The 27,617-nt window shown below is 41.9% G+C and overlaps 1 protein-coding gene across 6 annotated transcripts in view; it reads right to left on the reverse strand.

The window, feature by feature from the left end:
- The window catches only part of LOC137571489 (bifunctional heparan sulfate N-deacetylase/N-sulfotransferase 3-like), a 353,270-nt gene that overhangs the window by 127,326 nt on the left and 198,327 nt on the right, over window positions 1-27,617 (reverse strand). For all 6 annotated transcript variants that reach the window (XM_068280713.1, XM_068280686.1, XM_068280704.1 and 3 more), the window contains one exon: window positions 3,024-3,206. In XM_068280713.1, coding sequence (XP_068136814.1) covers window positions 3,024-3,206 — 183 coding nt within the window. The remainder of the gene's footprint in view (window positions 1-3,023; window positions 3,207-27,617) is intronic.

A 27,617-nucleotide genomic window follows, 5' to 3' on the forward strand; every position in this document is an offset into this window, starting at 1 on the left:
AGGAAAAACGTTTTAGCCATTTATTTAGGAAAGGGTTCTTTACAGTAAGAGTGATTAAGATGTGGAATGCATTGCCACAGGAAGTCGTTATGGCAAACTCTATACCTGCATTTAAAGGGGGCTTAGATGCTTTCCTTGCGTTGAAAGACATCCATGGCTACAATTACTAGGTAATGCCTAATGATGTTGATCCAGGGATTTTATCTGATTGCCATCTGGAGTCGGGAAGGAATTTTTCCCTTTAGGGGCTAATTGGACCATGCCTTGTAAGGGTTTTTTCTCCTTCCTCTGGATCAACAGGGATATGTGAGGGAGCAGGCTGGTGTTGTACTTTATACTGGTTGAACTCGATGGACGTATGTCTTTTTTCAACCAAAATAACTATGTAACTATGTAAGTGCTTCCTGGGAGTGAGCGCTTGCCATTCTTTGTGCTTGAATTTTTTGGACTAGTTGTGGGTGGTCTTCCTGGTTGTGAGGGCACTTGGGGACTGCCTGCACTCCCTTGAGGAGTGGCATGCGGGTGATAGTCCCAAGCAATGAGCACTTGGAACCCTGCTTGTACTGCTCACCTAAATTTGAAAGGTATATTTACAGCTTTTTTTTTTTATTTCAAAAAGTCAGAATATGTATGAGGGTTGGGGATGGACACCAATGAAAAAAGTTTGGTCTGGAGTTCTGATTTAAAATATTTGTATTGTTGTATGTCAGTATTCAGTATAAACTGCAGTTGTACAAAACTCAAATGTAATCAGATAACAGGCAGTGTACACACATGCAGCAAAGTGGGGACGATAAGGAGAAAGCTTCTGATTCATATCACTGGATATTACAAACTGTCTGGATGCATTTTTCATAAGCACAGTTTCTGCAAGTAATAGGGACATTATAATGTTTCCAACCTATCCCGTCACTTTCTCCTCTGACACCTGGATTTTGTTTCCTGTCACTTTTCTTTCTGACAATACATGGCTGTTGTTGTCTGCATGGACAAAATGGTAAACACACAAAATAATATCTCTTCTATCTCTACTTTTACTGCTCTAGAGTAGCATAAGGGCATAACTGTAAATCTTGGTCCTTTCCAAAAAAAGTTGGAAAGGCCCTCCCCACTTAATGTCATGTAACAAAGCACCCAAATAAGATTTATTTTCTCCAAAATAAGGCTTTTTCAGCTTAAAGCGGATCTGAGATGAAAAACTAACTATAACAATTAACTTGTCTATATCTCTTATCTAAAGTTTATATAGTTTACACAGCATATCTAACTGCAAACAGCTTCAAAAGTTTATGATTATTTATTCCTGTGATAAAATGAGGGCAGCCATGTTCTGTTTGTCACATTGTCACAGGCTGAGGGCTGGGGATGCTATCAGCTTGCCTGTGTGTAAATTCAGTCCCCTCTCCTCCTCCCTCCTCCCCTCTGCCTCTGAAATCAATGGCTAGTAACCTCCTGCTCCTCCTGCCCAGACTGAGCTCCCATAAGCCCTTGCTACAGTGTCAAAGCACAAAAGGAGCTGTGGGCGAGGCTTGTTTAGTTTATAGGGAATTAGAGTACTAAAACTAAACAAAAAAAGTATTTGGCTTGAGGAATGCCCTATAAACTATATGAAAGGAACACAATTATGCAATGAGTAAAAGTTTATCTCGGATCCACTTTAAAGAGGCATTATAGTGACGTATTAGAATAAAGTACATTTTCAGGGTATTTAATTTTACAGTAGTTTTCCTGGTTTCAGAATAAAAAACACTTCCTATATCTACTGTATTTATTACTGTATATTGGTATGTAGCCCCACCCTACCAGTGATGCTTAATCTACGCTGTTTAGATATGCGGAATGCTCCCCAAAGGATTCTGGGTAGCCAGGTATATTTCCACCGGCTACAAAATTCTCAGAAACAGATCTTCCACAGAGCTGCACCTGTCAGGACTAAAGATGTTGTGAGGAAATAATTTACAATGAGCAAATACTGACTAATCAATGAATGTATAACTGGATAATGTAAAAGTAACAAACAAACAAAACACAAAACAAGAAAACAATAAAACAAGCAACTGTATTCCTTGTGTTATTTTCACTACTGTTCCTCTTTAAAGGACACCTGAACTGAGAGGGATGCGGTGGCTGCCATGGTTATTTTTTAAACAATACCATTTGCCTGGCAGTCCTGCTGATTTCTTTGGCTACAGTAGTGTCTTAATCACACACCTGAAATAATAATGTGGCTAATTCAATCAGACTTCAGTCAGAAACACCTGACCAGCATGCTTGTTCAAAATCTATGGTTAAAAGTATTAGATACAGAGGCTCAGAAGGAAAGCCAGGCAGTCTGCATTGGTTAAAAGAAAAGAAGTATGCTAACCTCCGTATCCAACTCCATTCAGGTGTGCTTAAATATCCTGGTAGAAAAAAAATATTTAAATGACCTTTAACCATCCATTAAAACAGTCCGATAAACAACTTAGCATAAGACAGGAGGAAAGCTGCTGACTACAGCCTGAATCTATGAAAGTCAATTATGCAATAATTGGCTGTTGTGGTGACGCCAGCACTGTTATTACACATTAAAAGTGTAAACAAGCTCTGCCCCTAAATACACATACCTAGATATCTCTATCAGTGATGAGCGAAAATTCCAATAAAAATTTTTGCATGCATTTTTTGCGATAAACATTTACATTTTTTTACATACTGTTTTTCTGCATTTCCGCAGTAAAATATTGTTTTCTGTGTTTTCGCAAAAATTGTGAAAATGCAAAACAAGCTATTTTTTGTGAAAATTTTATCGAAATCGAAGATAGCATTTTTGATGCGAAAATGACATTGGGAAAATTTGCGACACTATCTATCTATCTATCTATCTATTTATTTTTTTCAGAGTTTTTTTCTATATTCAGGATCTTGGCGTGATCAACAAATGACATTTTATAGTAAACGCATGTGCATAATATCAGTATAGCAGGTGTAGTAGGAAAATGACACTAAACAGAAAATAAGCTTGAATGAAATGATACACTCACCTGCCAGATTGGATCTCTCTGCTCAGGAAAGAGCTGGAAGTACTTATGCGCCAACTGAACTGGAGGAAGCGTGTGCAGCCTTAAATTAGTCCAGGTCTGCACAAATTTGGCCAGGTTCACGAAGGTGTACAAGCCAAGTCTGTCATTCCCATAGTTAGACAAGTGGGTCATGAAGATGCTGATCTGAAATGCAATTAAATAAAATTGTCAATGTTTGCAGTAATCCGTTATACCACTGGGGGACAGTCATGCAACATTTCTTTCTATAATAAGTGAATTTTCATTTAATTCTATTTTTACATATCTTTTTATTGAACTGTATATCTTCAGAGCGGCTCAAATGACCAATAAGTGTAATGGCATTGCAGCGGATTAGGCTATTGCAAACGTTTTAATGTTTATTACAGTAGCAGCTAATATCTTCTTTTTGTCATTCTTTTATCTTCTGCAGCTAAAATACTGAATTCATCACTTTTGTTTTACTTTTTTACTTATTTCATTTAAGTACTGTGCCTATTAGCAGCATATTCTATAGCACACTGTAGAAGGACTGTTCACATGTTCACATATGTGACACTACCAATGTCATTTCTCACTTACTTTTCCTACTATTTATATCTGCTACTACTGTCATACAAGGGTACTAGGGACAGTTCTCTGTCCAATTGCTACTCCATAAAAAGTTATTTTGTAAGTAAGACACCAAATAATGCCCTAGAAGAAAACTCCAGAAAAAAAGTAATGGAGCAAGGGGCTTTGTTATTAACAGTGTGGTTAAAGAGGAACTGTCGGAGAAATCTTAAAAATTTAAACCGCATACAAATACGAAGTACATTTCTTCCAGAGTAAAATGAGCCATAAATGACTTTTCTCCTATGTTGCTGTCACTTGCAGTAAATAGTAGAAACCTGACATTACTGACAGATTTTGGGTTAGTCCATCTCTTTATAGGGGATTCTCAGCATGGCCTTTATTCTTTATAAAGACACTCCCTGAAAAAGATTTATACAAAGATGCTGACCAGCCTCCTTGCTCACCGTACACTTTTTTTTGGCAGTTGGACACAGCAACTTCCATTCACTAAGTGCTTTTTAAAAATAAAGAAATCCCTGTGAACCCCCTATGAGGAGATGGGCTAGTTCAAAACCTGTTGGTTCTATCAGATTTCTACTATCTACTGTAAGTGACAGCAACATAGGAGAAAAGTAATTTATGGCTCATTTTATTCTGGAAGAAATGTACTTCTTAATCTTCTTAATTGTATATGTTTACATATATTTCAAATTTTACGATTTCTGGGACAGATGTCCTTTAAGAAGGTAACTCACCCCTCCCTTCCTTATTGCAGAGGAACTCTCACCTTGATAAGTTTCACTAAAGCTATATACTCATGCTCAACAAAAGTCTTTGAAACATTCGACAAACAACAGATTCCGTAGTATCGGACGACAATCCTGTAACAAAATGTAGCCAAAACACAACAACAGCATTTTGCCTGATCCATCTGGCTGATCAACTCAGAAGACTGTTGGGCTGATGTCGTGTATTCGGCCACATGTTTCATTCAACAGAATGCAGGCATATTGTGCATATGGTCTCTTCCACTTGCTTGTTCACTATTTAAATTAGTTGGTAGTTTGCATAACACTGGGGGTTAGGAAAGTGACTGATGTGTTCATGTTCGTCTTAAAGAGACACTTAAAATAAACACATGATGTAGCTGCAAATGAATATTACAAACTAACCTCACTGTCAGTTTCTCTCAGAGGCTCACCATTTTCTTCTTACAGTGATCCCTTCCAGTTCTGACAAGATCTTGTCATAACTAAAATATATCAGTTGTTGTCAGTTATAACTGAAAGGACAACTGATGTGCAAGGTAATGTCTATGTTTTCCTATGGTTCAAGTGGGCGATGTTACAGTTTAACAGTGTGCTGACCCAAAAGCTGTTATGGGGTAATGGGCATTTTCAAAATGGAGGATGAAGAATACCATCGATCACAGTGGACAAACACGATGCAGGATAGGAGAAAAAGATTGAGTAGACTACATGAGATGTAAGTATGACGTGTGTATGTTTATTTTGACTTTTAATTTTCAGTTCAGGGATGCTTTAATGTAGGTAAATGTGACATAGTATTTGGTAGAAAAAGGGGTACAGTTAGGGTCAAGGAGGTATCATGGGTGTAACAATAGACCCTGCAAGGGATGCAGTCGCGGGGGGGGGGGGGGGGGCAGAAGCCACAGGGGGCCCTGTCCTGAAAAACTGACAACTAAGGACAAGGAGAGAAAAAACTTTCTGCTCTATGCACAGTTTTTCTAATGACTGCATCTGCTCAGCCACTGATAAGGAATCATACAACGTTTTGTAGACAGTGTTTACCAGGGTCTTGTGTACAGTGCTGCTCTCCTTCCTTCACAGCTACCCCTCCTCAAGAGCTGTGTGCTGTAGTGATCTCTGGGCACCGAGAGAAAAAGCTTTCTATTCTCTGCACAATTGTTCTAATGACTGCATGGGGGGAGGTTGGCGGAGGGGGCCCCATCCAAATTTTTGCAGGGGGCTCAGTGATTTCTAATTACGCCCCTGGGAGGTATGGAACAACATTTAGAAAACTGTTTCATCTTATGATAGATGGGTAGGGAGGGAGATCAAGGTTGGGCAAGGTCAGCTAGTGTTATCCAAAATCTGTTATTATAACAAGGTTCTGATACCAAAGGACCTTTGTGAACCTCTTGTATGACAGTACAATTATACTGAACTGGTAACCTTCCAACTAATAATTTAATGTTTTAATCAAAATAATTTAACCAGTTAAATATAGAATTTCTGTAATTTTTTGATGAAAAATAAACTTTTAAATACTTTGCTCTGGGCAACCCCGGGATCATTTTTCCAGCTGGGACACAATTTGTATGGTTTTTGTGTGTTTGTTTATCACATGTTTGTGTGGGATTCCCCAGGGTAGTCAGGTTTCCTTTAAAAACATACTACTAGTAGGTTAATCTGGTTTGCCCCAAAACTGCCCAAAACTTAGTTTGGAACATTACATTTCAAGACCCTGTGAGGGTCAGTTGGTAACATGAATTGTTCCATGTACACTGTAAAGTTTAAGCTACTCTTCATATTGATAACAATGCTGCTCTGACACCTGAAAACAGTCCACAGATCCCTGCAATGTACAAGTACTGAGGTTAGTTTTCTATGGGAATTTCAAAATCCTTCTATCTGAGTCACATAAGAACCTGTGCTTATAAAGTCTATAACTTTACAGAGGTCAGCAGTGAAGTACTTTCAAAGCACAGGGCAGAGAGAAAATATTCTGTCTTTTTTTTCAGCTTGATAGACTTATAAAGAGCTCCCTGTAGGAAGAAAATAAGATTTAGGAATAGATCTTTATCACCTGAACTATAACCTTATGCATCAGATATTATCGATCTGCCACTGTTTACAAACTGTAGGCTAGCTAAAGACAGCCAAGAAAAATGTGCTCAATATGTTTCATTGCTAGTTAAACGCAGTACAAAGAAAAGCCTGGAAATATATTTAACTAAATAAAAACAGTTAATGACAGTACAAAAAACCCGATGTTATGCACATTTTGTTTCAGTTAGAGGATTGTTTTAACTGTACATATAATTGCTTTTCCCAGCTACCTCAACACCATGATGCTCAGTCCAGTGGCGGCCTTGGTAAGACAATTTTACCATTACTAACGCCAAGTGAGCACAGCCTGTTAATCCATTAGCACCGCATGCATTACTGGGTTAATGTGTGCTTTGCTGTGGTGACACATGGCTCTAATGGGTTAATGGCTGGTACTACTCCAGCATTAGTAACAGTAAAATTGTCATGTGCTGCCTGGACATGACAATCTTACCACTAGTTGGTGCATCAGGTGCATCATAGGTTATGTCCCATGACTGTAGTCAACAATGCCATGCCTGTGTGTCTTCCGATATCTTTATGTCTTTGAGAGCTCAAAAAGAATGGTAACACCCCCAGCCTCCCCATAACAGGAAGAATAAATAGTCAATAAGACTGGAGATTTATGTGGGGTTTGGTTTCTGCAGAAGGAGCAGCTACAGAACCACACCAAACGCAGTGTTCTTTATGTCATTATTACAGACAATTTCTAGTTCCATTATGAAAGCTATAAGATAGTAATACTAATGCTGTGAGTCAAGCCTGGTGACATGTGCACTGCCTTTTTCTCAGAGAACACAGTAGCTGTGAGGTGCCTATGCCCCAATCTACCTCTACAATTTACACTCTGTGGGGTGCATCCCCACTTGAACATGAGACAAGTAGTGTCTGCCTGACTTTGGTTACACCCAGGCATTAATGCGCAAGGTATAGAGACTGAGGCCTAGAAGGCCGAAGTACCACCAAAACCACACTAGACAGGAGCAACGGGCAGAATAGTGGACAGTCCGGGTCAGCAACGAGAGATCAGAAGTGAGGTAAAAAAAAATCCAGTAACAAGCCAAAGGTCATACACAGGAGGTCAGATAAGACAGTATCAGGGATAAAACAAGAGCCGGACAGATACAGATACGGGGTCTGTCCAGCCAGCAATCTAATACATGGTCCTGAGATCAGGCAAATGGTCAAACACAGGTAATCCACAGCAATCACACCCAGCAATGTAGCACAAGGCAACTTATTGCTATCACGGGCAACTTTCAATGAACAGAGCAGGCTTAAATAGACAAAGAGCATCATGGGACCAAAATCCTTACACCCTATTAATTGTTCCAGCAATACTGCAGCCAAGCCTGCAGTACCCACTTTACACCACTAGAAGTGACATCTGAGAGAATAAAATGAAAAGCAAGCTGTGTTGTGCTATTGGAATCTATAGGAAGTCCTAGCCGTGCATGCTGGCACACAAGCATGACTCGCAGAGGGACCGGAAACACAGTGAGAACGAACAGAAGATGAGTTCCTTAAAGTAGTTTTAGCTAAATCAATTATTTCTGAAATGACGCAACCCCCTTCTCCCACCAAACTAGTGCAGTTTGGATGGTAATGTGCATGGTCATTTCCACTGTCACTCTCTGTTCCACCTCCCATAGTCAAAATCAATGTAAATAACACCCCAATAACCTCAACTCATAAAGCTCGCTGTCTGGGGGTAATTCTGGACTCTGAGCTCTCATTTATACTACATATCAACACATTAATTACCTCCTGCTACTTCCATGTCAAAAAAGTCTCCAGAATCCATCCCTTTCTCTCACAAGAGGCAACTAAAATGCTTGTACATGCTCTAATCATCTCTCGTCTTGACTAATGTAACACCCTACTCTGTGGCCTACCAAAAAGCAGACTGGCACCTCTCCAGTCCCTACTAAACTCTGCTGCCCGCCTCATCCACCTCTCTTCCAGATCTTCTGAGGCAGCCCCCCTCTGCCAATCTCTCCATTGGTTACCAGTTGCCAGTTGCCCAAAGGATCCAGTTTAAATTTCTCACACTTGCATACAAAGCTCTAAACATGTTATCACCTACATTTCCTCTTTAACCTCCAGATACCAGTCCCCACCCGGATCCTCCATTCCTCACAGGAGACCCTTTTGTCCTCTAGCCTGGTCACCTCCTCTCACTCTCACGTCCAGGACTTCTCAGAAGCTGTCCTCCTTCTTTGGAACTCTCTCCCTCAGCCAATTTGTCATGCCCCAAGCCTGGAAACCTTCAAACGTACTCTGAAAACACACATGTTCAGACAAGCCCATAATTTGCTATAGGTAGCACTAAAGGTAAACTGCCTCAATCATTACACCACTGAGTTTCCTTCCCTATTGTTTCCTCCCCACTACCCTCTTGATTGTAGGCTCGCAAGGGCTGGGACCTCCTCCTAGTGTTTCTCATACTGCTGTAATTTAACATATGCACATGTACCAATTACACAACAAACATACAGCGCTATGGAAGATGTTGGCACTATATAAATAAAACATAATAATAGTCAGAAACAGTAATTCAATCTACAGTTGATTAACCCCCCTGGCGGTATGACTTTTTTCACTTTTTTTTTAGCATGTAGCTAGCCTAGCGCTAGCTACATGCTTCCCCCCTCCCTGCGGCGTCCCCCCGTGTGCCCCGATCGCCGCCGGCGCCGCTTGCCCATAAGGAAATCCCGTTTTGAACGGGATTTCCTTGAGGGCTTCCCCGTCGCCATGGCGACAAACAGAATGACGTCACTGACGTCATGGATGTCCTGACGTCACAGGGAGTCCCGATCCACCCCATAGCACAGCCTGGCGCTGATTGGCCAGGCTGCGCAAGGGGTATGCGGGGGGGGGGGGGCCCTGTATCCCCGGCGGGTAGCGGCGCATTGTCGGCGGGCTACGGCAATCAGACCAAACAAGCAGCTAGCAAAGTGCTAGCTGCGTGTTTGAAAAAAAAATTATGTAAATCGGCCCAGCAGGGCCTGAGCGGCACCCTCCGGCGGCTTACCCCGTGTCACACACGGGGTTACCGCCAAGGAGGTTAAAAACGATTCAAATGGTAGTTTATTCCTGTACAATCCACTGAAATTTTCCAACCTGATTCATCATCAACAGAATTTAAATTCTTAGCTCAATATCAATCACTTTTTATGGCTCGAACATACTTTGTTTGTTCCTCTTCTCTTCTCAGTCAACCCCTTTCTCCATAACCACTCTTTGAAACATGTCACTTTTTTCTAAAGTCCAGTTTTCAGACAGAAAGAGGCAGGCTTGCTGTGATGTTCCCTCCTATCACCCTCCCATCCCCTCCTCTTTCCTGCCCCAAGGAATGGAAGGGTGATAGGAGAGAACACTCCTCACTGCAAGCCTGACTCTTCCTGTCTATTGACTCTTCCTGTCTATTCCTGTCTATTAATTTGACTTCAAACAAAGTCAAACATTTTCAAGAATCGATTAGGCAGACTGGAGGGAATGAGGAGGGGAAAGTACACAGATGTATGTGGATTCAGTATGAACATACCTCTGTGCTTACCTTAGGTGGCTGTGCCTCAGGACAGGTGTGCTTTAACCATTTAAGTCTATCTGGACGGATAAATCCGTCCAGATAGACTGTGCTGCTGCTGCCTGAGGCGCATGATTGCGAGTGCTCCCGCCGCCTGCCGTTAGCCCCCAGATCAATGAATGGGAATATAGTTCCCATTCATCGATCTAAGTCCCCCGCAGAAAGAAAGACAGTCTCTTATCAGAGGTCGCAGTCTTTCTGCAAATAACAAGTTTCCCATCCTCTTTCTAGTTCCTGGAAGCTAGATCGTTCGCATCCAGGACTTTTTGACTGTGGCCATCTTTTGGCCAAATAGTAAACTGCACCCACATACATTTTTTATTAAATAATTACATTATATTACATTTAAAACTAGCTGTTTTCCTCCCACACCAAAAATTTCCCAAATACATTTTTTAATTAAAAAAAAATGTAAAAAAAATTACAATAAAAAAATAAAACAACATAAATAGTTACCTAAGGGTCTGAATTTTTGAAATATGCATGTCAAGAGAGTCTATTATTATATGTTTTTAAATTTTAAACTTGTAAATAGTGATGGATGCACAATGAAAAAATGCACCTTTATTTCTAAATAAAATATTGGCGCCATAAATTGTGATAGAGACATAATTTAAATGGTGTAATAACCGGGACAAATTGGCAAATAAAATACATGAGTTTTAATTATGGTAGCATGTATTAATTTCAAACTATAATGGCCAAAAACTGAGAAGTAATGAATTTTTTCCATTTCTTTCTTAATCTTCCTGTTAAAATTGATTTAGAAAAAATAATTCTTAGCAAAATGTACCACTCAAAGAAAGCCTAATTAGTAGCGGAAAAAAACAAGATATATTAATTGTGATAAATAGTCATAAAGTTATTGGTGAACGAATGGGAGGTGAAAGTTGCTCGGATGCATAAGGTGAACAACACTGTAGGCTGAAGTGGTTAAACTTATTTTTCAAGTCACCTTTGGCAAGCCTTCTTTTTGGGAACCTAAAGTACTCCAAATGAGCCCTTTTTACGACTCTATCTTGTCTGCACAAAGTATGTTACTTTCAGTTTCCCTCTTTTTTTGAATCTCAATTTATATCCCCTGTGGGCTTTTAATGTCCAAAAACCCTTATGATAGATTAAATAATTTATTTATAAATGCCAGTTTTCCAATTCAATATTGAATATTTTTTTCTATACTTTCTTACCTTGTCTGTAATCTCCGTAACTAAACTTACTAAAACAGCCAGCCTGTTCTGAGTTTTGTGTCAAGGGGTGAAAGTTTTATCAGTGACTTACTGGTTCTTTACAATAACAGTCATGATCAGGAATTTCTTCCAGCCAGAACTTACATATTCTAGTCTTTGCAGCTCACAGCCAAGCATGTATCCTTACCCATCCCATTGTTTCTGGTAATATCAATCAAGCTCTGTAGGAGTTCTGACAACTTCCAGGGAGGTAGCCTGATGCTTGATTTGACAGACAGTTTAGAAATAATTCAAACTTCTGCCTCTATAACTTCTGAAAGGGAAAATGCAAAGGTCTAAATCTTAAATGTCATTCTTATTCTAAGATGAATTCAATAAAAATTAATAGAGCTCTTCTTTAAAGATAACCTAAAGTCTAAAATTGTGAGGGAGCAATATGTTCCTTTCCCCATTGCTGCTGTGGAAAATATCTAAAGCAAATGTAATTTTTCGGTTAAAACATTCTCTAGTCATACATTTTATTAAACTACCACCCACCTCCCTCCCACAAGTCTTGTATAATAAGTATGGCAGGTAAAAAAAATCAAAAAACAACAACCTGAAATAACTTACTCCTTGTTGTACTCCAAGGGGAGCTGCTCTGCCTTCTGGTGGAGGTGGGGACATGTTTAAGATGCCAAACACCACCCCTTTCAATCATGAAAAGGGATTAGAGTGTGGCTAAATTGCCAATTAATCCCTAGCTTATTGGGTTGAATGGAGCCAGATTTAGACTGCAGGAGGCAGAGTATGGTTTAGAAGAAAGGCTACATTATTAATACTATTTTACTATTATTATTATTTAGTATTTATATAGCGCTGACATCTTCCGCTGTGCTGTACAGAGTATATTGTCTTGTAACTTATCTATCCCTCAGAAGGGTTCAGAATCTAATCCCTAATATAGTCATATGTCCCGGACTAACTATGTAATTATGACAGCATGTCTGAGGAAGCACCTGTGCATGTGAAATGGAAATTGTGCACTCCAGAGCCTCAGAAGAAGCTGATTAAGCGAAACAGTCATCATGTTGTGCACCCAGCGGCACCCACCGCCATTCCCTGCACCCCTCCAATGCTGCACACAATAAGTATCACTTGATAGTTTTTTTTTTTTGTATTTGATGGATCCCTGTACATCATGATTGGATTGAAGTGAACCAGCAATAAATGATTGTCAGTAGTGCCAAGTGTTCTTTCATCTTCTTCACTTGATGTCACATTGAGCTGTTTTGCTTTGAGTACACTGACATTGTGATACATTACAGCTTTTGCCATCCTCTCCACAGTTAAAATCCCTGTGTGCCTGCCCGCTGTTCTTCCCCGTGTTTTTTTTTTTTTTTTTTTATGGTCGAACTTGATGGATGGATGTCTTTTTTTCAACAGGACTATGTACTATGACAGCATGTCTGAGGAAGTACCAGTGCATGTGAGATAGCAATCAAGGAAAATACTTTTTTTATTGTTTTTTTTATCCATTACCTGTGCTCATGACACTGTTTGCTGACAAGGGTGATATGTGCAATTAACTTTGTACACACCAAACCAGAACTGCTTTTTAGAATCTGGATGCAACAACTAAAATTGGTTTAGCTGATGTAAGGAGAAGCTTTGTGTGGACATAATGGGAATAGTGTCAACGTTAGCAAGGGATGAATAGAGAATTGAAGAGTGTCTTATCCTTATTCTGGATAATCCTGGGATTATGCAGGGCAGTTTAATTTAATCTCTGCTTGCTTTTAAATCATTCACAATGTATGAATAGGAAATTTGTCAAATTAGCAGATTAGGTCTAAATAATACATGTCTGCAGCTCTTTCTTTATATTCCCCATGTATTTTATGTGACATTCAGATATTTAGATAAAACATTCATTACTCCATTAAAGATAATTCTTCCATTTTTGCTCATTGGCCTCTTCACCTTTGTCAGCTGTCTAGTGTCTTCTATTGCAGTATTTTCTGACCCCAGCATGAACGCAAGCTCAGGGCTTTGCCTTAGGCAAGAAACAAACTGTCAACAACCTCCTCCTATTTACCTGGGCGCAGGCACACACACACACACACACACACACACACACACACACACACACACACACACCAGTTAATCCTACCGCCAGAAATGGTAATAAAGTGCGAAGGCCCCTGTATTTAATTACATGACCAGCAACACCAATGTCTTATCAATAGGAACACATTTCTTTTACTAGGCAAAGAAAACCTATGCCTACATTTACAGAAAGGGAAAAAGACCTGATGGCAGCAGACTGTGTTACAAATTGCATTATCGAAAATGTCAATAATATTATCTTAAATGCAATAATGGAGATATGTGTTTGGAGAGTTCATTTGGATTTCTGAGATGTTTGTTCAGTTCAGCTGACTATGACAAAGTGATGTGTAATGGCATTCATCTAATATCCATGCTCCACAATACAGAGATGTACGTAAAAACATTGAACTAGAACTGCACTGTTCCTCAGTGAAGCAATGCTAGCACAGCATACTAGCCACTGAACTGCAGCTTGCATGATCATACACACATTTTACATCCAGTTAGAGAAAACCTACACATAACAGAATTTGCATGAGTCATACGGGATTGTGATTTCACATTCATTGCACATCTAAAGTATTTCAATAGCATCAAATTGAAATTGCATTTTCCTGCAAGATTTTGGATCCGATTTTCTGCAGTTTTAAAATAGCCAGCATTGCTGCTTTTTTGTATGTTGTGTGGTAATGCAAAAAATGTGCATTCGGTATGAGAAAATGTACATATGAGATTTAAAGAGACACTGAAGCGAAAAAAAATGATATAATGAATTGGTTGTGTAGTACGGATAATTACTAGAACATTAGTAGCATAGACAATATTCTAATATTTTTATTTTTTAGTTATATAGTTTTTTTTATAACATTGCATCATTCTCTAATATTTGCAGTCTACACACTACTCAGCATTCTAAATGATTTTACAGAGCAGGCCAGTGAACTTTTGAACTGTCCTTTGGAAAGAAAAAGAAAATATAATGACTGACAGTTGAGACAACAAGCTTCAGAAGACAGAGGTCTCTGCGACTTTAAAAGTGGTGGAGCTCAATGGCTCTTTTGCATAGTTAACAACTGGAGTTTATTATCTCTTCCTGTACTGGAAACAACATTAGACTTATGTCTCTGCTCCTAATGTTTTAATTTTTAGCTGTACTACACATACAAATCATTATATCATATTTTTATTTTCACTTTAGTGTCTCTTTAAGTCAATTATTCATAGGAATGCACAAAAAATCGCAATGTGAACTAGCATAAAAAACGTACACAAAAAATTATGAAATCTTAGCTGTAACATGCAGAATTGTAAAAGTAAAAAAACTGCAAAAGAGCAGCCAAAAATTGCAGGGATAAATGTAAAGGGTGCTTAAACTTATAGGAGCCAGCTGCTCTGTGTACCTCTATGTGAGCTTCTCAGACATGGGCTTCCTTAGGGAAAGCAGGGGGCCCTAGCTGTATATTCACATTCTTTGTATTACGTCCTGACTAGGCTGCTTGTTCCAGATAGGATACTGCATAGTGCTGCACTGCATGGGAGAAATTGTAATTTTACTATCAAGCTGCCAGGACAGTGAGCAGATTGAGACACACACTGAGACTCAGTGAAATGACATGTTCTAAACAGAGGGAGCCCAAAAATATGTTCAGACTGTTGCTGGTGGCCATGCTTTTTCTACTTCTGCATGTGGTAATTAAGCAAAAGGCACACTTGAAGAGACTAGAAAACCACTTCTGAAACACTGGGCAAACGCTTGAGCTGGCTCTATATTGTCTACTGATGGCACTGTGTTGGCTGTTACTGTTAGCCACAGGCACGCACATAGGCAAAGATGAGTTTTAGTGGTTACCTAAGCCACTTGGCAACAGGGACCCCAGGACATCCCTGTAATGCTCGGTTCTCATCGTCAAAAGGAGATTCAGTAGCCAAATGAGAAAAACAGAGAAGATGGATTTAACTGAAAATGTTGAGGTCCCTCTAGAAAAGATGTGCTGTCTTCATCCTCCTTTCCTACCCACATTCAGCATGACCAAATGTTGTCTCTATTTCCCCCATAAAAAAGTTCCTCCACTCACCCATAACAAATGCTGTCACCATTACTTTCATAAAAATGTGTGTTCAATATTTCCCATCATAACATGTGCATCCACCAGGAGCTTCTTCCCCTCCCAGGCAGAGTAGCACAGTGGTGATGATGATCATGATATCCATTCAGTTGTATAGACTCTTGGTGATTCTGTGGGTTAGCTCTATCCATGCTGTCCGATGGGGGCATAGCAGAGCGCAGGGGGGGATACTGGCCAGTATATGCAGACCCAGCCTCTGTATGCTGAAAGCATTGTTAGAACCCACCTCGGGTTATCTTTAAGCTCAATCCTTTGCAGCTTTGATGGTGTCAATCCAACATGTTCAACCCACAAATTGAAAGAGACAATTTTTCTTCTGTCTGCTTTTCTTAGGGTCCAACTTTCGCAGCCATACATGGTTATGGGGAAAACAATGGCATGAACCAGTCTATATTTGGTCGTAATGCTATTGTCTTTGCTTTTCCATACTTGGTTCATACTTACCATCGCATTTCTGCCGAAGGTTATCCAATGTTTTATTTCATGACTACAATCACCATTTCGATCGATCTGAGACCCGAGGAAGGTAAATTCCTGCACACACTCAATCTTTTCATTGTCAACTGCTATCTTGATATTATCAAGATAGCAGCACAGTGGTAGTAACATTATATTACCTGGACCAGTCAGTCCTCTTCTTTCATTTGACATACAAGAAGATCAGAAAAGGGGTGGGTGAAAATAAGGAGCTGCATAACAGAAGATGGCCGACTAACCTGGTGCTGGAGCCGATTATACACTTACTCTTACTTTTACTCTCAGCTGTGCATTTTGGCGTGGAAAGATGGAAGGTGTGTGTGTGTGTGTGTGTGTGTGTGTGTGTGTGTGTGTGTGTGCGTGCGTGCGTGCGTGCGTGCGTGCGTGCGTGCGTGTGTGTATTTAGAGGGCTGGAATGGAAAATAGGAGGGAAGAGGCTGCAACCCTGCAATTATGCCATTGATAGTATTAGTGAATGCATACACTTAAAAGCAGGAGTTAGGATCACAGCAGCTAGCTGTCTGCACCCTTTTTGTTTGTGGCAGCAAAACAGGCAACTGTGAGCTGTGAGGATTCTTTCACATACACAAAGTCAGGAAATGGGGTCATTTCATAGATATATTTGGGATATATGGGGTAACACTATGTAAACAAAGTGCAGAAATATGCCACCATCACCAAAAAGGGATACTTACCTAGGTTGCCTATGCCCAGGAATGGCTCTAAACAAGGTACACCTATTACTAAATGCTGAGTGGTGTAATGTGTGTTCCACTGACAGCACTTTATGAAAAAATATAGCATATCCACAAAAGCAGAATCTCTTGCAATAAACAATGTGTGAGACACATTGTTTATTATATCACACATGTCATCACAACATGTGTGATGACAAAGGGGCACAACCACCAGTATTTTGCAAAGACTAAAGGAAGCCAAATGCCCTCTGCTAAAAGCACTGCAAAGTATTGCCTTCATAAACCAGAAGGTAAATGAAGGTTAGGTCATTATTTTTTTTAAAAAAGGCCAAAAACCAAGCAAATGAATCATATGTGCAATTACCAGTTATCCAGAGGATCCAGTTCAAACTCTTAACTCTAACTTGCAAAGGTCTCCATAATCTCTCTTCTGTTTACATCTCCTTACTGGTTTCCAGGTACCAACCCAACCCAAACACAATCTCAGATCTGCACATGACCTTCTTTTGTTCTTCTCTAGAATCACCGCCTCACATTCTCGTATACAAGATTTCACAAGTGCTTCACCCATCCTCTGGAATCCTCTGCCACAGCACATCCATCACTCCCCAACCTTTGATAAACATACCCTAAAACTCACTATTTCCATCAAGCATACGCTCTACTTTAGGCCAGTTCACCTTCTGACCTCTGGCCAAGTTGTGCTTCCTACTAGATAATCTAAAACACACTGACACTAGGTAGGAATATTGTACACTACCTCACCTATTGTTCCCCCCTATTCCTTTAGACTATAAGCTTGCAAGGGCAGGGCTCTCTCCCCTTTTGTGTTTTCGCTTTGGTTACACATTTATTCATATTAATTTTGTCATTGTTATTACCAGTGCTGTACTTTGTACAGTGTCGTGGACTATGTTAGCATATTATAAATTATTAATAATAATAATCAGAGTATATACTTCATTCCTTTGTGCCCTCATTGTTTTTTAGGCCACCCAACACATATTTATTTTTCTTTTCTTTCTTTTTTTTAATTTAAGTTTCTAGGATCACTTGTGATTTCATTTGAACCCTAGCCTGGACAACTTCAGTAAATGAGGCCTATTTTGTTGTTCTGGCTATTTAGTAAGAGCCCCTATAACCCAAAACTACAGCAATGGCACTATAGTAATAAACCAAAATACTTATTATATGTATGTGTAGACACTGCCTACAGAGTCTCCCTCCAGGAAACTGGAGAGAACTTCAAAAAATCATTCTCATCTGAGTGCTTTTCAAATTTAATTTCAGTATATGATTTCTGAGGAATGGCACTGGGTTGCTCTTAAGGATCCACAGTACCACTGCTTTCTATCCTTACACACAGTGATCTAGCTTGCATGATCAGCATACATTTTTGAATAATTGAATTATTTTTAACAGAACATGCTGTGCAGTACATCAGTTATTTTTAGTCTTACTGTTTAACTTCAAAGTGATCATTTCATAACTGAAAAAGAATTATGCCAGAGAGCGGCCAGTTTTTTTTTCAAATATAATATTGTTACATAATGCTAGACTACATATTGGTAAACGCAAGGCTGAATTGCCAAGAGCTAAAGGGAACTGGTGTTATTTGATGCAGAAGAAAACAAGAATACCTTTATTGTCTGTGGACAGTTAGACTTACAAGGAGCGGATAAAAGTAGAAAAAGAAAAAAGTAATCCTATAGTTACAGCTTTTATTACACAGGAAAATGAATAAGGCACATGTATGCATAGCATCTATGCAATACACACACACCTATAATCATCTTTATAACAGCAACAATACAAGCAACACTAATGCACAAAAGGTGTAAAATAACACAGATGCTACTTAAAAAACTAATAGCTACAATGATTATGTAGTGTTCAGATTTTACTTAAGTTATTGCTTTATGGTATCTTTTGAAGGTTATTTAATTGTACCTTTAAATAAGAACCTAAAATTATTTAGAGCGGTAAAGCCCAACAATTGCATATGTTTATTTGGTTGGTTGAATTTCCCTCAGTTTGCTACCACAGCAGTTTGCTCATATTGGTCCCAATAATTAGTAGAACAGAGATACACAAAAGGATAAGATACACTAAAACAGTTTAAAAAGGGAGGTAGTGGTGGACTTACCTCCCTATATTGATGACTCAATTTTGTCAGATTTAGATAAAAAGAACTTTATTGCATATTTCACAGTGCTATCGGCACTGGGGAGGTAAGTGCCCCACTACCTCCCTTTATATACTAGTTTTAGTGTGCCTCTGTTCTACTCATTTTTGCAAGCTTCATTCAAGCTTTGTCCACCCATGGTGAAGGGTTGTTGCTCCCCCTTTCTTCCGATCTACAGAGAGCGACTTCTTAGCCTGAGTGGGGTCAGGTTTGAGCTCACCACTTGTCTATACAGTGGTTGCCTTAGTGGTAAACCCCTTTTTAAATATCATTTCATACAAAGAACTGCATTTCCACAGAATCCTAACAATATTTTAACTGGGAGGGAGAAGGCGCCCCCCAAAAAATAGGTGTAGTGGATGAACGGTATATCTAGATTATGTGACTAAAAATAACAAAAAATATAAATAATAAAAATGGCTTACCTCAAAGGAAGGGGCAAAGCCAATTTCAAACAAAAGTTTTATTATCCATCAGACACTATAAACGACAACGCGTTTTGCAGAGCACAGTCTGCTTCCTCAGATCAAATATAAAGCAGTGTCTTTGTTCTGTAGCAGTGTCTTTATACTGTAAACAGTAAGTTTGGAACGCCTTTTAGGTGCTCTGAACTCACTGTCTACAGTATAAAGATACTGCTTTGTATTTGATCTGAGGAAGCGGACTGTGTTCCGTGAAACACGTTATTGTTTATAGTGTCTGATGAATAATCAGATAATAAACACAGTCAACATCACTGAGGGTAGGGAACTCAGCCCCTACTAGCTCCAACACTGTGTGCATCTTGGGTCTACTGATGGGGAATTCTACTTCAGGAATCACGTTTCAGCTTTTGTGAAACAGTCCTTTCACTTAAGGAATATTGCAAACATTAAGCACCTAATTCCTTCAGAAGATGTTCCAACCATAGTTCATGCCTTCATCACATCACAGATGGACTGTTGCAATGCCCTCTATGCAGGCCTTCCAAATAAAAACCTACACTGCCTGCAGCTAGTTCAGAATGCTGCAGCAAGACTGTTACTTAGCCAACCCTGCAATTGCCACGTAACACCAATCCTTTGCTCACTACACTGGCTACTCATAAAAGGAGAATCCTTTTCAAAATTGGCATGCTAACATTCGAATCCCTACAGAACCGAGGTTCTGGATACCTGAAGGACTTTTTGCACCTGCGTCACACCTCCCTTAACCTCAGATCAAAATAATCCAATACTTTCAGAGTTCAGAGCTTTCTGTCATGCTGCCCTTATCCTTTGGAATACCTTGCCAAACTAAATCAACACAGCTCCAACCAAAGCTAAAGTAAAACTGAAAAGCCACTTGTTTAGTTTGGCATTTATGATCACATAATTTTTTCTCCTGTACACATCACTATGTACTTATCTGAGACAAGCTTATGCGCTTGGGGTCCTACGGGAAAAAAGCTCTTTACAGATGTTTCATCGTTGTTGCTGTTGTAATGTTTCACTTATAATAAAGCATCTCCATATTTACTGCATTGTTCTGCTCTAAATGATTTTTAATAGACTCCCCTACATCCCATCTATTAATTAAGCTTGTTGTATCAGATGTAAGGGGACATGGAAAATACATGTTTTCCTTTCTATTGTGTCTACACTCCGCAAAATGATTTTATTTCCTAAAGCTTTTGCCTTCCTCTGCAAAGGATATTTAATATTCGTGCTTTTACATAAACAACTTTTTCCCCAAACAGAACTGAATATAGCTCGCAGTCACCCAACCAGTGAATAGAAATGATTAATCTAATGTCTTTGGAGAGCTGACGATGAGGGTATATGCCCCAGGGCCCACTTTGTTCTCATTCCCTATCTGTCTGTACTGTACACATTTAAATAGCCTCCCAGGACACATCTGTCATTAACAGGAAATTTCAGCACCCTTTACCATTTTGGAGCTAGGACCAAATTAGATTTGAAAGGATGCAAATAGAGTCTGCCACTTACTTTTAATATCGCTGTGCTGAGTTATCAGATCTGCAGAATGAGACAAATTATAGCATTCACATTCTTCCACAATAATTCCCAGAATCCATAAGCACTGATTTCCTCATTGCCATGGGCACTTCATATGCATTCTCCAATCCTGGGTATCTCTCAGTAAAATATATTGGTGTTTCAGTATTTCTTTCCATAGAATGTAAAAAAAAACCTCACTGACTTATTTACCATTATTTTCTTCCATATGAATGATTGATAGTTATTGCTATATTGTGGCTCCTATAGGAGGATAAAGCGAAGAAAATGTGCGACTGGCTCCTTTCATTATGCCATACATTTACAGTAGCTTGCACAAATGTTTACAGGTCACTTGAGTAAACAGAACTCTCTGACCAGCAATTTTCCAATTAATTTTCCATTGTGTACAATGTACATGCAGCTCTAATGCTCGTTTTTAAAATGCCCAGGGGGGCTCTTTTTCCAGTATTCAAAAACTTCATAACAGCTGCTCCTGCACCATTAGGCATATAAGTTGACAAGCTAATTAATGCAGCTGGGTTTATGTAGTTTTAAAGATTTTAGAACAGAAATTTCTCTGCTTCTCAGAAAAAAAAAACAATGTCTCTTTGAATCTATCAATCCATCTGTGTATCGTTTATTAAACATGTCCATTTATTACACCACTCAAACTCTCTTTTAACCCTGATTGTTGCAGTGCTCTGGACTGCTCCAGTACATTGACCAGACTAGACAATCAGAGAAGTACAAATCAATCATCTCATAAATCAATCTAAATATTCTTCTGGGAGAACTGAACAGCTCTATTGCTGCTATACCATTGCTAGAGATGTTGCGAACCTCCGATTTTTGGTTCGCGAACCCAGTTCACGAACCTTCGCGGAAGGTTCGGTTCGCGTAAAAGTTTGCGAACCGCAATAGACTTCAATGGGGAGGCGAACTTTGAAAAATAGAAAAAATTATGCTGGCCACAAAAGTGATGGAAAAGATGTTTCAAGGGGTCTAACACCTGTAGGGGGGCATGGCAGCGTGGGATACATGTCCAAAGTCCCGGGGAAAATTCTGGATTTGATGCAAAGCAGCGTTTTAAGGGCAGAAATCACATTGAATGCTAATTTGCAGGCCTAAAGTGCTTTCAAACATCTTGCATGGGTATACATCAATCAGGGAGTGTAATTAGAGTTCTGCTTCACACTGACACACCAAACTCACTGTGTAACGCACCGCAAACAGCTGTTTGCGTAGTGACGGCCGTGCTGGACTGGTGCGCAACATGGCCAGAGTGTAGGCCGTGGCGTTTTTCAAGCCCCTATGGTCGCCGGGCTGTGGTAGCTCAATGATAGAACAACAGTGACTGTCCAGCTGATCAAATTTGGTCTGACCACAATGAAGCAACGACCTTATTATCTTTTGTGTGCCACCCCCACCCGAGACACTCAAATAGCCGGTGGTCATTGCTTCATTGTGATACGCAAGCCACTTCACCGCGGCAAGGTAATGATCACGAAGGGGGATGGGCACATGTACATGCCTTTTGTTTTTTGTTGCAGCCGCCCGCAGTGCAGCCAGAAAAATTAGCCAGGCATGTACACGCACCAGAAAAATTAGTGTAGCGGCTGCTGCTAGAAGCGGCCTTAAAAATTCAGGAATCCGCCTGGACCCTGTTGGTGGTGGCGGAGAAGGCAAGCGGCCTGCAGGCAGAGATGCTGTGTGTGGGGACTGACTTAGTCTTCGGTCGTGCAGTAGCGCTCCGTGATCCATTCCTCATTCATTTTGATAAAGGTCAGGTACTGAACACTGTCGTGACTTAGGTGACTTCTCTTCTCAGTAACTATGCCTCCAGCTGCACTGAAGGTCCTTTCTGACAGGACGCTTGCGACAGGGCAAGAGAGAAGTTGTATGGCAAATTGGGACAGCTCTGGCCACAGGTCAAGCCTGCGCAACCAGTAGTCCAAGAGTTCATCGTCGCTTTTCGTAGTGTCTACATCCACACTCAAGGCCAGGTAGTCGGCTACCTACCGGTCCAGGCGTTGGTGGAGGGTGGATCCGGAAGGACTATGGCGAGGAGTTGTACTAAAGAACGTCCGCATGTCCGACATCACCCTGAGATCGCTGGAGCGTCCTGTCCTTGCCTGCGTGGACTTGGGAGGAGGAGGGTTACTGCCAGTGGTACCTTGATTGCGTTGTGCAGCCACATCACCCTTAAACGCATTGTAAAGCATCATCGACAGCTTGTTATGCAAGTGCTGCATCCTTTCCGCCTTGTGTTGAGTTGGTAACAGGTCCGCCACTTTGTGCCTGTACTGAGGGTCTAGTAGCGTGGCCACCCAGTACAGGTTATTCGCCTTGAGTTTTTTAATACGGGGGTCCCTCAACAGGCTGGACAACATGAAAGAGGACATCTGCACAAAGCTGGATGCAGACGTACTCTCCATCTCCTCTTGCTCTTCCTCAGTGATGGGATGCAACTCCTCTTCCTCCCCCCAGCCCCGAACAATACCACAGGAACGGGGAGCAGCAGAAGCCCCCTGTGACGGCTGCCACGGTTGTTCTTCTTCCGCCGCCTCTTCCTCCTCCACAGAAACACCTTCCTCATCATCACCATCATCAGAGTCGGACTCCTCTCCTTCCCCACATGACTCCTCTTCTTCCTCCTCCTCCTCCTCCCCCTTTCTGTGCTGCCGCAGGTGTTGTGGAAACATCGGGTTCGGGTGTAAATGGCTCCCACGACTCCTGCTGCCGTAACTCTTCTCTTTCACGCTCCTCCACAGCTGTATCCACCACTATACGCACGGCATGCTCCAGGAAGTAGGCGTAGGGGATCAAGTCGCTGATGGTGCCCTCATCACTACTCACCAGTTTGGTCACCTCCTCAAAGGGCTCCATGACCCTGCATGCATTTCGCATCAGTGTCCAGTTGTTGGGCCACAACATCCCCATCCTCCTAGATTGTGTCCTTGTACTTTAATGATACAGGTACTGGGTGACGGCTTTCTCCTGGTCTAGCAGGAGAGAGAACATCAGCAGGGTGGAATTCCAGTGAGTCGGGCTATCGCAAATCAGGCGTCTCACCGGCAAGTTGTTTCTACGCTGAATGTCCGCAAAGCGTGCCATGGCCTTGTAAAAGCGCCTGAAATGCCCACACAACTTCCTGGCCTGCTTCAGGACGTCCTCTAAGCCTGGGTACTTGGACACAAATCTTTGCACGACCAGATTCAGCACATGTGCCATGCAGGGTATGTGTGTCAGCTTTCCCAAATTCAACGCAGCAATGAGATTGCTGCCGTTGTCACACACCACGTTGCCGATCTCAAGCTTGTGCGGGGTCAGCCATTGCTCTACCTGTTTGTTAAGAGCAGCCAGGAGAGCTGCTCCAGTGTGACTCTCCGCTTTCAGGCAAGACATGTCTAACACTGCGTGACACCGTCGTACCTGGCATGCAGCATAGGCCCTGGGGTGCTGGGGCTGTGTAGCTGGAGAGGAGATCGCGGCACCAGCCAAGGAGGAGGAGGAGGATGACGACAGCGAAGCGGTGGTAGCAGGTGGAGAGGAGGTGGCTGGAGGCCTGCCTGCAAGCCGTGGAGGTGTGACAAGTCGGTCTGCTGCGCAGCCACGTACTCCCTGCTTGCTGCCATCGGTCACCAGGTTGACCCAATGGGCTGTGTATGTAATGTATTGGCCCTGCCCGTGCTTGGCAGACCAGGCATCCGTGGTCAGGTGGACCCTTGACCCAGCGCTGTGTGCCAGAGATGACACCACTTGCCTCTCAACTGCACGGTAGAGTTTGGGTATGGCCTTTTGTGAAAAATAATTGCGGTCTGGTATCTTCCACTGCGGTGTACCAATGGCCACAAACTTACGGAAAGCCTCCGACTCCACCAGCTTGTATGGTAATAGCTGGCGAGCTAATAGTTCCGCCACGCCAGCTGTCAGACGCCGGGCAAGAGGGTGACTGGCAGACATTTGCTTCTTACGCTCAAATACTTCCTTCACGGACTGCTGGGTACTGCTGTGGGCAGAGGAGAGGGGCTGTGAAGGTGCAAGGGAGAAAGTGGATGAAGACGATGCACCTGAAGGAGGAAGAGGAGAAGGAGGGTGGCTTGTCTTTTGAGGGGTGCTGCTTTTCCTCAGGTGTTCTTGCCATAGCTGTGTGTGCCTTCTCTCCAGGTGCCTTCGTAAGGCACTTGTCCCTACGTGAGAGAAGGCCTTTCCGCGGCTCAATTTGTGCTGGCAGAGACAACAGATGGCTTTGCTCCGATCTGAGACACACGTGAAAAAATTTCCAAGCCGCTGAGCCCCCCTGGGGTGATGGCACTACGGTGGCATCAGCAGTTGACATTGAAGGGCATGTTGGCTGGCTGGCCATAGCTGGCGATACATGGCGCCGGACACTGCCCCCAGCTGTTTCTGAGGACGAGCTCCCTCTGCTTCTATCATGGAGTCGTCTCCTTCTACTCCTCTCTGACTCCTCCTCTGAACTGTCCCCCTGGTCATCTCCTCTACCGGGAACATATGTGGTATCCGTATAATCGTCATCATAATCCTCCTGGCCAGCTTCGCTTTCCTCAGACACCTCCTCAACTGCACCAACTTCAGGTGGTTCATCATCCACCTCCTCAAACGTTACGTCCATAACATCGCCACCTAACTCAGATGTATGAGGTGGTGTACCTGCCCCTTCTTCTTGTTGTTGCAGTAGTGGGTGTGAATCAGTGATTTCACCACCACCACCAAATAACTCCTGCGAAGTGTCAAATGCAGCAGATGTGGTGCTTGTTGTAGCGCTGGTGGCTGCGGGAGATGAGGTGTTCTGTGTTAAATAGTCAAGCACGTCCTGATCTTGGGAAGTGGTGGCACGTGCCTTCTTCTGAGCACTGTATTTTGGGCCAGGTCCGCACAAAATCACAGCAACACCACCTTGCACAGACCTGCCGGTGCCTGGTGGCCTTCCTCTGGGTCTGCCTCTACCTCTTTCTCTACCTGGTTTGTCCATTTTGTCCATCTCGGGGGGGAGATGCTAGGTATATGCAGTGAGCTGGGTTCACTCAAAACAACAGGTAGTTAGATGCAGTGAGCTGGGTTCACTGAACAGTAAAGGTACTTAGATGCAGTGAGGTGGGTTCACTGAACAATAAAGGTACTTAGATGCAGTGAGGTGGGTTCACTGAACAATAAAGGTACTTAGATGCAGTGAGCTGGGTTCACTGAACAATAAAGGTACTTAGATGCAGTGAGCTGGGTTCAATGAACACAACAGGTAGTAAGATGCAGTGAGCTGAGTTCACTGGACAGTAAAGGTACTTAGATGCAGTGAGCTGGGTTCACTGAACACAACAGGTAGTAAGATGCAGTGAGGTGGGTTCACTGAACAATAAAGGTACTTAGATGCAGTGAGCTGGGTTCACTCAACACAACAGGTAGTTAGATGCAGTGAGCTGGGTTCACTGAACAGTAAAGGTACTTAGATGCAGTGAGCTGGGTTCACTGAACACAACAGGTAGTAAGATGCAGTGAGCTGGGTTCACTGGACAGTAAAGGTACTTAGATGCAGTGAGCTGGGTTCACTGAACACAACAGGTAGTTAGATGCAGTGAGCCGGGTTCACTGAACAGTAAAGGTACTTAGATGCAGTGAGCTGGGTTTACTGAACAATAAAGGTACTTAGATGCAGTGAGCTGGGTCACTGAACAATAAAGGTACTTAGATGCAGTGAGCTGGGTTCACTGAACACAACAGGTAGTAAGATGCAGTGAGCTGGGTTCACTGAACAGTAAAGGTACTTAGATGCAGTGAGCTGGGTTCACTGAACAGTAAAGGTACTTAGATGCAGTGAGGTGGGTTCACTCAACACAACAGGTAGTTAGATGCAGTGAGCTGGGTTCACTGAACAGTAAAGGTACTTAGATGCAGTGAGCTGGGTTCACTGAACACAACAGATAGTAAGATGCAGTGAGCTGGGTTCACTGAACAGTAACGGTACTTAGATGCAGTGAGCTGGGTTCACTGAACACAACAGGTAGTTGGATGCAGTGAGCTGGGTTCACAGAACAATAAAGGTACTTAGATGCAGTGAGCTGGGTTCACTGAACACAACAGATAGTAAGATGCAGTGAGTTGGGTTCACTGAACAGCAAAGGTACTTAGATGCAGTGAGCTGGGTTTACTCAACACAACAGGTAGTTGGATGCAGTGAGCCGGGTTCACTGAACAGTGAAGGTACTTAGATGTAGTGAGGTGGGTTCACTGAACACAACAGGTAGTTAGATGCAGTGAGCTGGGTTCACTCAACACAAAGCTAGGTATATGCAGTGATGAGGTGGGTTAAGTAAACACAACAGGTACTGGGACATATGCAGTACTGGGCAGTACAATGTGCAGCTCCCTGTCACATACACAGGTAGTCACTGAATGTGCTGGGCTGCTGGCAGTGGCACATACACTATCAATTAGCAAGGGATGAAGTGGTGCAATGGATAGAGATGTACCGAACGGTTCGCCGGCGAACGGTTCCAGGCGAACTTTGGGCAACAAAAGTGTCAGTTTGACACACAGAAAAAAAAGTACAGGATGAGCTCTGAAAAGAGCTATTGAGGGGTGCTATAAAAGCAATAACAATCAGCCAGGAGCAAGCTAAGCAGCCAAGAACCTAACTAATCTGTCCCTAGAAGAACAAGTCTGCAGCAGCTGTCTCTAGTCTGTCTCTAGCAGGCACACGAGTGAGGCTAATAGCCGCCGCAGCCTGCCTTATATAAGGGGGGGGGGGGGCTCCAGGGCTTAGTGTAGCCTGAATGGCTACAATGTGCCTGCTGACTGTGATGCAGAGGGTCAAAGTTGACC

This window comes from Hyperolius riggenbachi, chromosome 1 (assembly GCF_040937935.1).
Source record: "Hyperolius riggenbachi isolate aHypRig1 chromosome 1, aHypRig1.pri, whole genome shotgun sequence".
Classification (NCBI taxonomy): Eukaryota; Metazoa; Chordata; class Amphibia; order Anura; family Hyperoliidae; genus Hyperolius; species Hyperolius riggenbachi.